The sequence below is a fragment of the Malus sylvestris genome, chromosome 9, assembly GCF_916048215.2.
Source record: "Malus sylvestris chromosome 9, drMalSylv7.2, whole genome shotgun sequence".
NCBI classification, from domain to species: domain Eukaryota; kingdom Viridiplantae; phylum Streptophyta; class Magnoliopsida; order Rosales; family Rosaceae; genus Malus; species Malus sylvestris.
The window spans coordinates 9,143,361-9,160,065 of record NC_062268.1 but is presented as its reverse complement, the minus strand read 5'-3'; the positions used below and the strand labels follow the sequence as shown (position 1 = coordinate 9,160,065).

Here is a 16,705-nt window from a genome sequence, read left to right as displayed (position 1 = left end):
TTAAAAAGCAATTGTGACTTTATTTTTATGTAGAACAATAGAGCGGTAGAGGAGAAATTTTGAAACACAAGGCTTGACATGGTAACATTAAATTCTACATCACATAATCTGTCTGCAACATCTCAACCCTCTTCATGATAGTATAAACACCTTCATGATGCTAATACAGCTTCCTAAGCCACCAAAAGCATATTTAGTAACAATTACCAAATCCCCACCCACCCCTAAAACATAGCCTACGATACATGAGTCTCCAATTATTTACTGACGGAATGGCCAAAAAACCAAAATACCAAAAATCTTGTCGAATAAACCCCATTACACTGCATTAGTTTTTATATTGCACCTGAAATCAAATTTCTTTCTCCATAACACGGTAATGTGCCCATCTCTTGCATCTGCTTAAATTCTTAAAAGAGATCCTTAAAACACTAATTTCCAAAGTTTTACACTAATACATAATATATATATATATATATATATATATATATATATATATATGTATATGTAGAGGTGGCTCTGGTCCTGGCCACCGAGACTTTCATTCGGATAGGTCATCCCTAGTAAAAACAAACCTCTCTCTCTCTCTCTCTGAAATGTCGAATTTTCTGATAAAGGTGATAATTTCTCTGCTCGTTCTCTCAGTTGCTCCTCTCAAATCAGGTAACCTAATCACACAACTTTTTGAGTTTCGCGTCCATGCATGATGCATATAAGTTCAGTCTCCATGTATCGAACCCTAAAAAGAAACTTTAGTGTGATTTATTTTCTACTAGCATTGTCACTTAATGTGTGTGTGCGCGCGCACTACATTTTTCAGTTGCGGAGTTTGAGCAATGGTGCATCGCTGACGAGCAGACGCCGGACAGCGAGTTACAGGCAGCAATGGATTGGGCTTGCGGGGGAGGAGGAGGTGCAGATTGTAGCAAGATTCAGGTGAACCAAGCTTGCTATTTCCCTAACACTCTGAAAGACCATGCTTCCTATGCATTCAACAGCTACTTCCAAAGATTCAAACACAAAGGTGGATCTTGCTACTTTAAGGGTGCTGCTCTAATTACAGAACTTGATCCAAGTAAGTCCTTCATTATCTTTTTTCTTTCTGTTTTTAGCATAAAACCAAAAAGAGTGAAGAAAGGAGCATGTGACATGTCCATACAAATGTTGGTGGGTTAGCCATGTGATGTGAGATTTGGATAACGTGGTTAGTTTTCTTAAGAGAAAAACTTGGTAAGGGCACTTGATCAGTTCATTCGTAAGGCTCTTTTCAGAAAATATAAGATTATGTATTTTGGTCTTATTCGGTGTGAGAGTCTAAAAGATGTCTTAGTCATACAGCCTTACCGAATATCTTATCGTTTCTTATAATCTTAGAATGGAAAATTTGAAGGAAGTTATTATGTGAAATAACTGAATGTAGTAACCATCGTTCCGTTGAGGTCCTAAAAAAAAACCTAAATGTAGTAAATTTAAAATGATTATATATGTTCATAATGATTTGAAATCACTAATTCCTCTTCGTTTTCTTGCTGTCAAAATCTTGTCCGTAACCTTCAAAAAAGGACCATGACTCACATGGGATCGACTGTAACTTGTTTGCTTATGATGTCAATTATTTTTGCCACAATAAAATAATATTTATTTTTTAATGTTTTCCTGCAGGCCATGTCTCTTGCCACTATGAGTTTATTCCTTGATTGCAAGATTCCAAATGCCCATTATTAAATTTAAATTGAAGATTGCTGCTATGGAAGCATATGTCCCGCAGAAATTTACTCAGAAAACATTCCAAAGTGAGGTTATATTCAGCTTTCAATCATATTAAATGATTTTTTTTTCTTTCAACAAGTCACAAAAGGGCAACTGTACAATAAGATATTCGGTAAGGCTGTATGACTAAAACATCTTTTAGACTCTCACACTGAATAAGACCAAAATACATAATCTTAACGGGCCTTTTTTTTTCGCAATACTTAATAAGGTCTCATGTCAATGAAATTAATTAACTCAATTCCTGGAAAAATTAAATGTGCCAAGACCTGTTATATTTGAATGCAAGATTCAAGGCAGTAGTGCAAGTGCAAGACTCCAGTAGCTCCTTTGTCATCAGAAGTTGAGCTTCTGTGAAATTGGGCTTCTGGGCTCTCAACCTGTAAGGGCTTTGGCTCATATTTGGTCTTCGGTTCTGCCATTGCTTTTGATGGGCTTTGCATATTTCTTTTGTATTTTGAGCCTTTCGACCAACCTTTTATACAAGCGACAACACAAAAAGAAAATCGAACACGAAACTTCAAATGCAATAACGAATACTCTTAACCACTTGAGCTTCCAAATCGACACGCAAGCAAGTTTCACGTTCATTACTTTTCATGGACGCATGTTATATTTAATTACCCTAATCCCATGAGTCCATGACTCACATTAATTACATAAAGAATGATCTCAAGAGATATCGAGTATAATAATCCAACAAAGTTCAAAAGTTGAGACAAAAATCAAGTTCTTGTGTTGGCAAATCGAAAAGGGTCGATGGAGGGGACCTATGTGTGACCTAAAATGCAGAACAAAAATTGGAGTTTGGATCCAGTTTTGAGTTTGAAGGGTTGGCAAAGACGGAAAGGGATCCGATCCCTTCCATCAAATCCTACCAATCAACAAATTCGGGCTCTTGAAATTTGATCCAACTGCTAAAAACAGCAGGTTCCTTTAAAAGTTATAATAACTTTAGCCGTTTGATCAAATTTTAAGGATTCGAATTTGTTAATTGGTAGGATTTGGTGGAAGAGATCCGAAGATGATCCCTTTCAAGCAATGACAAAGGCAAAGCCTGCAACTTTGGGGGAAAATGAGATGAGGACAAAACTTGGAAAGTGTAAAGCATGCAAAGGCAGAACATGAAACATTTGGTGCTGTCAATCTCCCAAAAGCCGTAACATGGTCGGCGTGATGATAGGGAATAGGAATTTACATGCAACAAAGTCAAGGTTTCATCATGCCTTTTGCTTCTCTCACTCACTTCCTTCGTAGAAAGTAGGAAACTAACTAGTTATGTTTCTAATAGTTGTTTGCACGCGTAACTCGTTGTTAGATGACAGTCTTTGATGTGTTGTAGTACTTATTTATATTGATAGTTGACAGTCAATCATGCACAGATGGACGACTTACGATGCAGCCAACCTAAGTAGTGGTCATACTTAGACTTCCTTGTTATTGGGACCAAATTGTACGAGGTTCTTTAGGTTACAAACTTTGGGAGGTCCTAGGGTACAACTTAGGCACATATAATTTCACCTTCTTTTGTTAACTTTTGTATAACTTATCATAATCCGAAATCAAATGGTTTTATTGAAAGCTTTGGCTAATTAGTAGGCGAAATCAATTCCGTTACAATACTATAGAAACTCCCTAGCTACTTTCATCTACGTGAGACAAAACATCATTACTTTGGGTTCATCACCACGTGAGATAAAACATCATTACTTCGGGTCCATCATTGCGTGAGACACAAACATTATTACTTCAAACAAATGTGTACGTTATGGACATTGAATCACATATAAGTCTTATGAAAAATGAAATGTTATATCATTGAACACGACTTCAAGATGAAACGTTTGCGTATATCTTGATATGCGAACATCCTCACTCGAAAGTGATATCCTATATCTATATGCGCATGCATCTATCGTTGTTTGATTGGTCGATCTAATGGATGCAAACGATGAAAGCACAACAATAAAACCACTTGAGAAGATTAGAGGTCCTTTTCACTTGAGCAATAAGCTAAATACTTATACTTACTTCAAGCAAAATACTAATCATCTCTCTCTCTCTCTCTCTCTCTCTCTCTCAACAAAATGCCAAATGGAGTAATGGAGAAAGGGCGACTGAAGATAAGGGAGTGGGCCATTAGGTAGACTCACTTAGAGGGACAAAGAAGTAACAAGATTCCCATTCTCCTCAGAAATATTTTTGCACTCTTGGGACGGTGGTATTCATCACTCAATTGATTACAGTTGGATAAATTTGATTTAATTTATTAACTACATAAATTTTGAAATTTAAACTAATTTAATGATAATTAATAGGGTAGTAATCAAACGTCACCGCGGCTCAAAGATATTGAGCAAAAATGCACTCTTTTTGCATAAGTTCTTTTGCAACTTTGATTCTGCAGATTAACATAATATTAAATCACATTTAGGGATGAGAATCACTTGCATGATAAACATTGATTGATTCAATGTCTGAAATTCTTTTGGGGTTAATTAAATATGTCTGGAATAAGAATTTGATTGGGATTTCTGCACTCACATCTTCTAACTTTCAAATAAATATTTTGTATTTTATGTATTAGCATGCGCATAAAGTGCTTCACCAAAGATAAGTACTACTGATCATCAAGGTGGAGAATTGACTGTGGTCACACATGGTGAAATTCCTCATAACTTATTTGGATCGAAAATGAGTGGATAAACATGATTTACCACAAATTATCTATTTTTTGAAAGAAAAAATAAATTCAAGGGCAGAGAATAAATGAATATGTACTTAGCGTAAATTAAATATATAGAATAAATTGCAGCTATAGTAAAAAATTCATTACTCGATTATCGCTTCCTTTTTCTTCTAATATTTCATCCACTTACTTTAGAGGTGAAACATTAAATTGATGTTAAACTCGTTTATAGAACTAAAAACATCTCACTTACAAATAAAATAAAAAATAATACCATTAAATTATAATACTTAAACGATTTCATCGCTTCCTTGAATTATAAACATATTTGCATCATTTTATATAATTTCATATCAATTTGGAGGGGGGGGGGGGGTGGGGGAATCCCCATCAAAGTTGTTTTGCAATTAAAATAAGAACAACTTGGATTAGGAAGACAAAGAAAAGCTCAAGTGGAAGTGGAAGGCACTACTTTTTAAATTTTCCTACGTCATCTTAATTTATCACTTTTAAAATTAACATAACAAGGTTCTCTTCTCTCTATGCTCAACCGTGTGTGTCACTTTCTAGATTGACCCACTAAACCCTTTCTCCTACCATTTGTACCCCTCCACTCGTCTAGATTAAATTGAATTTAGCTTGTAAATAATGCTATAAACTAATAGTAATCTTAGGTTAACTGGACAGACGTGCTGATTCAGATCGTTGATGCGATGTGTAAATGACTTGATTATGGTTGAGATTATAGTATTAGATCGACTAAGCTATATATTATAAATGTAGAAAGAATTTGTAAATGAGGAGAATGAATGTACTTGATTTCGTCCGTAATTGGTAAGATATGTTCCGAGCAACATAAATATGCACTATATTGTCAATGATTGAATAATTTTATTATTACGGTCCATTAAGATTCGATATTCGTACTTCAATTGATTATGAAAAATGGGAATATTGGTCACTTCATATCTAGCTTAAGAACCTATGATGCCATAGTATCAACATAAGATCTCATTTGTAATTTTGTAGTATTTTAAAGCTAATTCATTAAAGTTTGCAGTTTGGCATAATCTTACTTTTGCTTTTATTCTTTCTTTTATGATGTTTTTTTATATACAAACGATAATTTCCTATAAACCAAATTAAATCATAGGTAGTAGAATTTGAACTTAGTTGTATAAAGAAAGCACATCCGCTTTAAGTAATATAATTGTGTTCTCGTTTTTATGGTGTTAGAACATCCTCAATGGAGGCTTTATCCTCTATGAAGCTATTACATTTCAAGCCTTAGTGATAAATTTCATCTCTAATGAGCCGAAAAATAGAGCTAGATCAGCCATTGGAGCTTGTAACTTCCTTTCTTGGGTAACATAAAATTGGGCTAAATCTAGCCCAAAAAAATAGGGGGGTCCCACAAAAAAAAGTAGCAACTTATATGATCAAAATTCTATTACTCTTCCTCCACTTCCGAATACATTTATACTCTCCTATATTCTTTTTCAAATTCTTTTTCCTTACATATTTTCCTCGTAATTTGGCTAATTAATTATTGTTTTAAATTTCATAAGAATTAAAATTTCAAATTGGTTTAATGTTCATGGGCACTGGTGGGTGAAATTTTCAAATAAAATTTTTCAAAATTGTATGATACTAATTTACCAATTAATGCTAGGTAAATTGTGTGTTGTACGTGGAATACAAATTATTTCTGAGAGCAAGGTGGGAGTTTGTATATTTAACAGATGAGATTGAAATAAGAGAATCTAATCCAACAAACGGTTCATAAGTGATGAAATCTAATTTTATCACAATTTGAACTTATGAAAATCTAACTTTGTGTCATATAAAGCCCGAAAGAAATAACCCCTCGTGGACATGAAGCATATGGTGGTTGCGTGGAAGGTTTTTTCTGTTACTTCAACTGAACCAACTATGCAATTGTACAACTTTGCAAACAAATCCCACTGGTAGTAATGTTATTTCACACTATTTAAAGGGCTTTTTCTAACTCAGAGTTTTTATATTCCACAAGTGGGTTCTCTTCTTCTTCCCTCTCTCTCTCTCACTAAGTCAGTCTCGCCCACAGTCAGTAAAAGACTGGTCTGTGGTGGAATTCGAAGCTTCAAATTCCTTCAAATTTCAAACAAGGTACAACCAGAGACTTGATATTTTCAAATCAGAGGTCATCATTTACTGGTTTTTGCTTTCAAACCCTCTGTTTTGCGTTGGTATTACTGGTTGTGTTACAAACCAGTCCTTTCCTTTTTTGGGGAAAGTTTTGAGCTCTGAGTTGTGTTTTCATGGTTGATTTTCCATTGCTGAAACTGGGTTGCTGATGTTTCTTCAAGGTATATCATTACGAACTTTGCTTTCCTTTTGGTGGGTTTTATGGCGCTCTGTTTTCAAATTCTGTGTTTTTTCCCTTGGAAAGACTGGAGCTTCAATTTTGAAGTTGTTTTTGTTTCAGATTTGGTGGCGACCCTTTTGTTTATGAACTAGAAATTGAATGTTTGTGAAAAAGATTAAATCTTTATCATTGTCTTGGACCAAATGGGGTTTCTCAAAAAACCAAAATTTGGGTGTTTTTCCGAATGGTTGGGATGATGATTTGGTGGATGGAATGGTCAGTGTTTTCCTGTGATTCATTTTGTTGGAGAGTTTCATACTTTGTTTGGCTATCGAAATGGAAAAAATGTGGCAGCAGAGAGTGGTTAAAGGGTTAGAAAAGAGAGTTGCAGAGAATGTCTAAGAACACCAGATCATACTAGTTTAGTATTCCATTCTCTAGTTTCTGTAATCTTGTTAATTAGAAGTTTACCATTGAGATTTGAGATCATTTGGTTTCATAGTTTACTTGGAAATCAGACTAATATTGCACCAGTAATGCACTTGTTATCTTTACAGTATTGCACAGATCTCTCATTATTTTGTTATGCAGATTATGCTGGTTCTGTATTATGTTGTGCCCTCTTTGTTCCGTATATCTGTGTAACCAAGGTCTCTTATTGTAATACAGATAATGCTTCTGGCAAGCGAATTTGAAGCTTCCTATGCAGCTCTAACGAAGCTTGGATAACACAAATAGAAAGATAGATTTCGGCAACAGAGTCAACAATTAGACTACTCTTCAATGCAAGCATCAAAGGAGCAGAGAATTTCAGGGATGTCAAACCAGTTATATTATCAGCCAATCCAAGAAGTAGAGGCCTACTGCTTGCCTCGTTTCCAAACTTTGGACCCGCGGCTACATTACAATGAGAGCAGCCAAAGTACCCACCTCCCATTGCAGAGTTTCCATGAACACTACTGCACTTTGGAGTCTTCCTGGTCTAATGGTAGCTACACCGTTTATAACACCCCATCAAATGTCAGTTTCTCACCTAGTGGAAGCCCGATGTCACAGCAAGACTCTCATTCGTATCTGTCTGATCAGTACCATTCCCCTGACCAGACCTACAGCTCTCCGATGAGTGGATCCTGCATAACCGATGATGCAACTGACTTAAAGTACAAGCTGAAACAATTAGAAACTGTAATGCTGGGTCCTGATTCCAATATTCTTGATAACTATTGCATTACTTTCCCGAATGGGGCGAGCAGTTCCCTGCCAGACGAGGACAGCTGGGGACAGATTATGGAATCAATCTCTAAAAAGGATTTGAAGCAAGTCCTCATCTTCTGTGCAAAAGCAGTAGCAGATAATGATCTGTTAATGGCACAATGGATGATGGATGAGTTACGCCAGATGGTTTCAGTTTCGGGTGAACCAATTCAGAGGTTGGGTGCATACTTGCTGGAAGGACTAGTTGCGCGGAAGGCATCTTCGGGGAGTAACATCTACAAAGCACTGAGATGCAAAGAACCAGCGAGTTGCGAACTCCTTTCTTACATGCATATTCTCTATGAGGTTTGCCCTTACTTCAAATTCGGGTACATGTCTGCAAATGGAGCCATTGCAGAAGCCATGAAGGATGAGGACAGTGTTCACATCATTGATTTCCAAATAGGTCAGGGGAGTCAGTGGGTCACTCTAATCCAAGCTTTTGCATCCAGGCCTGGTGGACCACCCCACATCCGTATAACAGGTATTGACGATTCCATGTCAGCTTATGCCCGTGGAGGAGGACTAAACATTGTGGGAAAGAGGTTGTCTAAGCTTGCAGAGTTGGTCAAGGTTCCATTTGAGTTCCATGCCACTTCCATGTCTGGTTGTGACGTACAGCTGGAGCATCTTTGTGTTCGACCTGGGGAGGCTTTGGCTATCAACTTTGCGTTCATGCTGCACCACATGCCCGATGAGAGCGTCAGCACTCAGAATCACCGGGATAGGCTGTTGAGGTTGGTTAAGAGCTTGTCTCCGAAAGTAGTGACCCTTGTTGAGCAAGAATCTAACACAAACACTGCTGCATTCTATCCACGCTTTGTAGAAACACTAAATTACTACACAGCTATGTTCGAGTCAATTGATGTGACTCTTCCAAGAGATCACAAGGAGCGGATCAATGTGGAGCAACACTGCTTGGCTAGGGAGGTTGTTAACATAATAGCATGCGAGGGCGTTGAGAGGGTGGAAAGACACGAGCTTCTTGGAAAGTGGAGGTTGCGGTTTGCAATGGCTGGATTTACACCGTACCCTTTAAGCTCCTTGGTAAATGCCACCATCAAGACGCTGCTGGATAACTACTCTGACAAATATCGGCTTGAAGAGCGAGATGGGGCACTCTATCTTGGCTGGAAGAACAGAGACTTGGTTGCTTCTTGTGCATGGAGGTGCAAACCGAGCACGAATTGATGCTTCTTTTTTTTATGTCGGAATGGAGGCGAGGCAAGCTTGGAGATTAGAACATGTTTTTTCATGTGTTCTTTTGCACTTGTAAGCTGCCAACTGCTTATAAAAAGGGTGGCATCAGCTGTGTACACTTGATAAAATCGAAGTCATCTGTTTTAGAGAGAGAGAGAGAGAGAGAGAGAGAGAGAGAGAGAACTTTGATTTCATAAGGCATTGGTTTGTACATGGTTGTCTGAGTAATTGGCACAAATGCTTTGCTTTTTTTCTTCCTACCTTTTTCTTGAGGAAGTTTAAATCCAATACCATCAAATAAAGAGAATTGAAAGAAAGTGGTTGTTTGGGAGCTTTGTTTTCCTTATTCAAATAATAGTTACTTGGGTTTGAAGGTAGAGGAATTTTAGTTTGAGTGAAGTTCCACTTTGGTCTCTGTAGATTTACTCGTCACGGACTAAACTCCAATATTTTCCTTTCAGTACAAGCGTCGCAGACTGAACTCCAATATTTTTTTCCCTTTTGGTACAAGCAACATTCTTCGCAAAGGGAGAGGGAGGGTCTGAATCCAGGACGTTGTGGGTTAAAAGAGGAAAGCCCTATCCGCCAGAGCAATCAACTACTTGCACTCAAATGGCAACTTATGTGCTAATTCCGTTAAGGTGGCGTTCTTGAGCTATTATTCTTGAATTGCAACAATTAGTAAACTAAAAAATTTAAATCGCAACAACTGAGACTACGAGACCAAAACTATTCAAGTAAACTAAACGATTAGGGTTCGTGAATAACATTAGCACAACCAACTTTTCATATATCAAGTACTAACATGACATGAGAGTCCTCCTTCCTTAGTCTAATCCCTACATCTTTGAGGTCATTCAATCTATATAAAATAATTTACACAACTTCTGTTAACCTTCCAATCCGCTGTCGGACATTATTGGCATTCCGCCAAATCCTACCCTCCAATCCCGACCCAGAGCATCCTCTCCGGAGACGAAAACAAGAGGAAGAATGAATAAGATGAACCCTAGCACCAGGCATGTCCTGATGCATTAATTCATTATTTAGGGTGTCGATGAATCTAGATCCAGCATTGCAGGTTAACTGTCAACAGGTTCTGCTTTCGGCTTTTCTTGCTCCGGTGGATTACTTTCCGGACGCAGATTGTCGCAAACCACCATATCAACGCCTTCTGACTTAATTCCCATCTCAATAGTTTTCTTTTGATTTGCTCTGCAAACAATCATGTAAGGGGGGTCGCCTTCCGTTGTCGTACATGCTTCGGCAACCGATTGATCATGTAGTGTTCTTTCGGAGCCTAGATCAGAATCAACGACCATATCTGAGCCAGCAACATCACTTGGTTTAGTTTTTGACTCATCGTTCCGTTGCTTGCTTAGTTTAACTTCATGTTCTGGGCTAGTATCGCGGCATACAGCATTCCCTTCGGGTATAGTGCCAGACTCACAAATGCGGGCTGTCGTAAACACGTTTGATGCTGCTGTATTATGGGTCACAGTCCTTGTCGGGGGCATATCATGATCATGTTGCCCCTCATATGTGGCTATTACGACTTTTGAATCATGAGACGCCCTCTCTACATGTTTCTTAACAGGGCATCCAGGATTTGAGCATCTGTAGTAACTCCTACATAATGCAAGTGCAGACGCAGAGGAGAGTCAGCAAAAATATACCATATAAACTACGACAAATAAAAGAATGCCAAATAAATTAACTGAGAACTTCGAAACACAAACCAATTCTGTTTCATATCATTCTAGACTAACACCAAACAAGACTAAACTAAATAAAACACGAAGCAGGACACGTTTGAACAGAGCTCACAGATACTGACTATTGTCTAATAATATCTAATTCTTCTAGTTTATCCCAGGAGCAAGATAAAAGACTAGAGAAGCATACGTAAGTTACATGAAGGAAGGAAAAGAATGTCGTATGTGATCTACGCATTTACAAATGAGCAGAGTGGCAATTTAGGTGCACGCCTGACGCCTCATATAAAGCGTCAATACATGGAAGCATTAAACTGATTATACCTTGGATTTGGATTGCCTTTTACTAATTTCTGCCCGTATTTGCGCCATCTGTACCCATCACTCACTATATCAACCTCACTCATAGTCTGAACAACCATACGTGGTTCAACAGCTGGCTTATCCACCGGTAATGAGTTGCCATTATGTTTTGCCTTCTTCCTGATATTTATTTTCCAATATCAGTAAAACAAAGGTAAGTATAATATACCAGTACACGAAAATTCACAATAGCTATTGCAAGAACATACTGTCTTTTAGGGTCAGGATCGCCATCTCTCGGTCTATTTGACTGAGAGAGCACACCCTGCACGGCTTCAGTAACTGCAACGCTTGAAAGCTGTGGAGGATCTACTGGCTCAATCTGGTTAGATTCGTGCCCAAGCACATTTGACGACTTGTCTTCAAATACAAGGTCATCAAATAAATTAAACAAGATTTGGCATTGTAAGAACCATATCTAGATAACAACTAAGTTTCATTCTCACCTTCAACATCAGTTAACAAAAGCACTTTTGGTCTTTCGTCCTCAACAATGGACACAACAAAACTAACAGCTACTGGGACACTTTGGAGTTTAGGATGTTCATGCTCACCAAAGTATACAGTATCTGTTATCTGGCCACTAAGTGCACGTTCCACTTGCTTCTTCACTTCACATTTTGGATGCGTACATCTGTAGTAACTTCTTACATATGAATTTCCCTTAACAAATTTCTGGCCGTATTTTCTCCAGTGATAACCATCGTCTAACACTCTCTTAAGTGTAGTAGATGGAGTGGTTCCTTCTTGAGCAGATCGCAAGGCAAGTGCAGCGGTTTCAGGAGTTTGTGGGGTTTTCTCAGATGTTAAAGAGGAAGCACTTCCTTCTTGATTTGCTTGTGACGCAGTAACAACTCCATCAGGCACCTGTGACGCTTTCTCAGGTGTTAGAAATTGAGCAGTCCCTTTATGATCTGATTGCAACGGACAGATCCCCTTATTAGGAGCTTGATGTGGCACATGAATTTCACTATCAGAACTCTCTTTCTTCTGTACTATATCAGAAGCAACTTTATCTGTCCCATCGTCCCCTAAAGGAATCATGTGAACTTGATTCTTGTATCACAGCGGCCTGCAACTCAGCTCAGGATGCCACCATCACAGTTTACCTCCGTCTCAAAAAAAACTCCAATACAGCAGGTTGTTCAACTCTGATCGTTTAAAGCACGGAAAAGAATGTCGCGGTCAGGACTTGCTAGCTGCAGAATAGATCAGAGCAGTCATAAGGAAATGTCCCGAGTCCCAATTTAGCTAAACGAAGATCACAAACACCATAATTGTCTGGTTTTCAGAAGAAATGAAAGACGACACGAAACTCCTAGTCCTAGGTTATCAATGTGAATGGATGTGCGTGTATATGCATATTACATGTGTGCGGGCGTGTGTATATACATGCATATATATATATATATATTGTTTTGATTTGGTTAAGCATATTAAGTAGGTGAAGCGGCTCTGCTACTAATATTTCAAAATTTGTTACTGTTTTCGAAAAGAAAATAAAAAATTTAAATACAGAAAGAGTAATGAGACACATAAATAAAATTCCAAATCTTTTTGTCTATATATTACTCAGAAGAACAAAAATTACCACCCATTACCCAGAAATATAAATTTTAGCTTGAAAAAACAAAGGTTCATAACTTTAAACAAATTAACCATTGAGTCAAATGATTAGCTCGGTTCAGTGAGGTTCCAGGAAAATGAAACTAAAGCAAACAGAAAATTTGGGACTCAATTACGCAATTTTCTCACACTTTCTCAGCAACCAAACAGAGGATGTAGTAATTAAAAGCTAGAACTACAACAAATAATTAAAAATACACCAAAAAAAAAATTCAAGGCACATGAGTTGAGGTTATATTAAAAAATTAATAAACAGTATAATTAAAAAAAATTAAAAAATTAATCTCAAAACCATCAATTTTTTAGCTCCAACAACAAACCCTATGCAGTACAGTACGAAAAGAGAAAACTACAAACCCCCAATTCCGCGGGAAGCCGGGGGATTGAGATTGAATCAGAGCCGTAGATCACGCCGGCGGTGGTGATTGAGCTGGCGGGAGACAGGGAGGAGCTGGGTGGCAGTGAGAGAGACGAGTCGAAGCTCTCTGCGTCTTTTGCCAAAAGTCTAAATCCGATGGGGGTAGACTGTAGAGAAAGAGGGGGAGGAGAGATTTTTGTTGCCCGCGATGAGGTGCACGGAAGAATCTTTGTTCCTCGGGCTGTCCTGCGGTTTGATTGGTTATAATCGTACGAATCTTTAACATGTGGGCCATGGTTGTTTTCTTGGAGTTTGGACCTTGATAACGACTTTCCCGGTTGCTGTAATAAGGCCGTGGCGCCTGGTCCCGTTTTATTTATTTATTTTTTTGGTTAAAAGGATAAAATTTTGTTAAATTAAATATGAGATTAGTAATCGACGGAATTCAAATTGTCTTAATACCATAAACATTTAAGGTTTAGGCAGTACCAAATTAGTACTAAATTATTCATAATTTTGCTCGGTTGTCAAACATAATTTTGAATCCAACTTTTTTCTACCTCTGCTTTTACAAAAATTTAAGCATTACCAAACTGGCACTAGACTATTTACAATGTCTTCATCTTCAATACACTACGGCTCAGATTCAAACTCTCTTCCCATCTCTTAATCTCGATTAGTGTAGAATATATTAAAATTCTCAAAAACAAATAGCATAACAGTTGCACAAACCCCTTTTTTTGTTAACAAACAAAATTATTTACATTAAGGAGTAGGTGAGTGGGATAAATCTCATGATAGGTTAACAATAATATGGTTTAAATTACGAAAATCGAACATAAGACATGTTACTTATGAGTACTAGATCGTAATATTAAGTGGTAAAACCTGATTTTATTCCACGAAAATACCTGCCAATCCTTTACTACGCGCGTCCTGCATCAGTACATACACCGCCATACACAGTCGGACGCGTTTCGTCTTCTTTCCTAAATCAACCCCAATTTTCCAAGTCCAATCCACACACGAAAGGGAAATCTCATACCCTAATTCCCAAAACTCGCCTCTAATTCTTGGCAAAACCCTCAATTTCTCACTCTTTCCAGTCTCACCATCTCCCTCGTCCCAAACCCTAACCTTAATCCAGAAGCAGAATGCTTCTCACTCCAGGCCACTCTCCTCGCCACCTCTCATCCCCTTCGCCCTCTACAATTTCCGAATCTTCTGCCCTAAACCCTACGAATTCCACCCAAATCACACCCAAGAATCCTAAAGGCCACCCCACGGTCCTCGATGAAGACACCTATGTCGCCGCGATCGAGAAGATCATTGAAAGGGACTTCTTTCCCGATATTTCCAAGCTCCGGGACCGCCTCGACTGGCTCGAAGCGATCAAGACCCGCGACCCGGTTCAGATTCGAGATGCCCAGTTGAAGATCATCGAGCGGCGCGGAAAGAAGGTAACTCATAATCCTGACCCTGATGGTAGAACCCCAGGTTCGACTTTTATGCGTAGTTTTACCCCTGCCGATGAATTTGATGGTAAAACCCCGGCTGTTTCGAATGTGGGATTGTCCGGTGATGTAGGGTCTAGCGGCGGTGATGATGGCGTAGAGGGCTCGTTGTCACTTGATCAGTTCTTTAGGCGGTATACGAGTGAGGACAATCATAGTTTTTCGAATATTTTGGAGAAGGTGAATAGGAAGAGGAAGGAGAGATATGAGTATTTGACGGAAGGCGAAAAGGAGGGGGTTAAATCTATTGAGGATGTGAAGAGGGATAGGATTACAGATGGGTATGGAACGTCGGATCAGCCGCCTAGTACATTGGATGGGTGGAAATATACAGCGAAAAATTTGCTGATGTACCATCCTGCTGATCGAGGTGAGGCCCCATTGACAGAGGAGGAACGTGCAAATAGGATGAAGAGTTTGGAGAAGGAAATTAATCGACCCAATACACGATTCCATGGGAAGATAATGGATTCCAGGCCAAAGGAGGATGCTATGGCCGAGTTTCTTTATACCACAGTTGCAGGTGCAACCCCAGTTATCATGGATAGAGATGGGGATAAGTTGAAGAAGTATGATTTGGATGATTTGAGGAAGACTCCCAATCCATTTTATGTGGAAACGGAGAAAAAAGCAGATAATGGTTATAGTTTTGTGAGGACACCCTCGCCTGCACCAGGTGTTGATGAATCACCGTTTATTACATGGGGTGAAATTGAAGGGACACCTCTGAGGTTGGATCTCGAGGACAATCCAGTTGATATTGGTGGTGGTGAAGGGCCTCATTATAGGATCCCATGCCCACCTGTAAGAGATGAAAAGGCTCACTCGCTGTCAAGGGAAGCTGCACGCAAATTGAGGGAAAGGTCAAAATTGTTTCACAAGCCACCTCTGCCATCACCTTCTAGAGGTGGCAGTGCCAGTCCAAGTGTGCGGACACTCTCCCCTGCTGCTCAGAAGTTTGTAAGGAATGCAATTGGCAAGTCCTCATCTTCTATTGATGAAACTCTTCGTGCCAGTTACCGAGGTTCAAGTCCTGGGTTTACTACTCCTAAGGGTGGTAGGAGTGTATCAAGGCTTGGAAGCCATGCTAGCATCATATCAAGATCACCTTCTGCTGCAAGGGAGGGAACTAATCCTCCTTGGTAATTTGGAGTTTTCTTTTTCTTGATGTTCCATTGTATGATCAATGCTTGTTTGGCACTAGTTAAGTCTTCTGTTTTCAACTATGTATGTAAAATTCAGACCTTTATCTTTATGCTGATAAGTGGAAGATTATTACGATAATGATGCCAATGTTCAAGATTTCCATGCTTGTTTAACAATGTTAGTTTTCGTGCTGTTATATATTTTACTACTTGTTTCATTGGTGGTCTTTTTATGAAATGCAATAAGTTTAGGATGCATTTCTTGGATGAATCTGGAAGCCCCAAGCCCCTTCGATTGTAGCATGGCAATTTCACTTTGCATTAAGATAAAGAGAGTGTGCACCCCTTGCCCTTAATTTTAATATTGTAGTTGTATCAAATAATCTGGCACTGAATCTATTTGGTTCGAACTTCTGTCAGATTTCAGTTTTTAGATTGAGATATGTTTTATCAGTTTCCTAATGGTTCCTCTTTGACAAATTTTTTAATCTCCGTTACATGTGTAACTGTAGAGGTAATGGAAAATATAATACGGAGAACATATTAAAGCTACTTGTTGCGTGGCAAAATTCTAAAACATAGCTGCTGTTGTTACGAAGGTTATGATTTGGTAGTGGATGTAGCTTCAGTATTGTGTTAGACCTTTATATAGTATAGTAGCATTGTTGGATGGATTCTTCTGTTGATGTGGATTGTATGATCATTTATCATTCAACATTTTGCT

At 38.5% G+C, this 16,705-nt stretch overlaps 4 protein-coding genes across 5 annotated transcripts; 3 read left to right on the top strand and 1 right to left on the bottom strand.

Annotated features, from left to right (window-relative positions):
* The first annotated feature begins 523 nt into the window (after positions 1 to 523).
* LOC126634384 (glucan endo-1,3-beta-glucosidase 1) lies at positions 524 to 1,950 on the top strand. The gene is made up of 3 exons (XM_050304893.1): positions 524 to 663; positions 821 to 1,075; positions 1,663 to 1,950. Exons 1-3 carry the CDS (start codon positions 597 to 599, stop codon positions 1,695 to 1,697), a joined length of 357 nt encoding a protein of 118 aa, XP_050160850.1. The 5' UTR covers positions 524 to 596; the 3' UTR covers positions 1,698 to 1,950.
* A 4,548-nt stretch (positions 1,951 to 6,498) lies between these two features.
* On the top strand, positions 6,499 to 9,577 carry LOC126582625 (scarecrow-like transcription factor PAT1). Of its 2 annotated transcripts, none has more exons than XM_050246782.1 (2): positions 6,499 to 6,607; positions 7,476 to 9,577. In XM_050246782.1, exon 2 carries the CDS (start codon positions 7,590 to 7,592, stop codon positions 9,249 to 9,251), a length of 1,662 nt encoding a protein of 553 aa, XP_050102739.1. In that variant the 5' UTR covers positions 6,499 to 6,607; positions 7,476 to 7,589; the 3' UTR covers positions 9,252 to 9,577. The 2 variants fall into 2 exon arrangements, with proteins under 2 accessions (XP_050102739.1, XP_050102740.1); XM_050246783.1 differs by having other exon boundaries at positions 6,499 to 6,807.
* A 452-nt stretch (positions 9,578 to 10,029) lies between these two features.
* Positions 10,030 to 13,526, bottom strand: LOC126582626 (WRKY transcription factor 1-like). Its single transcript, XM_050246785.1, has 5 exons — positions 13,322 to 13,526; positions 11,785 to 12,537; positions 11,548 to 11,698; positions 11,300 to 11,458; positions 10,030 to 10,889 (listed from the first exon to the last, which is right to left on the bottom strand). The coding sequence occupies exons 2-5, from the start codon at positions 12,380 to 12,382 to the stop codon at positions 10,343 to 10,345; spliced, it is 1,455 nt and encodes a 484-aa protein (XP_050102742.1). The 5' UTR covers positions 12,383 to 12,537; positions 13,322 to 13,526; the 3' UTR covers positions 10,030 to 10,342.
* Positions 13,527 to 14,267: 741 nt separating this feature from the next.
* On the top strand, positions 14,268 to 16,120 carry LOC126582414 (uncharacterized). The gene has a single exon (XM_050246558.1). It carries the CDS (start codon positions 14,477 to 14,479, stop codon positions 15,980 to 15,982), a length of 1,506 nt encoding a protein of 501 aa, XP_050102515.1. The 5' UTR covers positions 14,268 to 14,476; the 3' UTR covers positions 15,983 to 16,120.
* Positions 16,121 to 16,705: the final 585 nt, after the last annotated feature.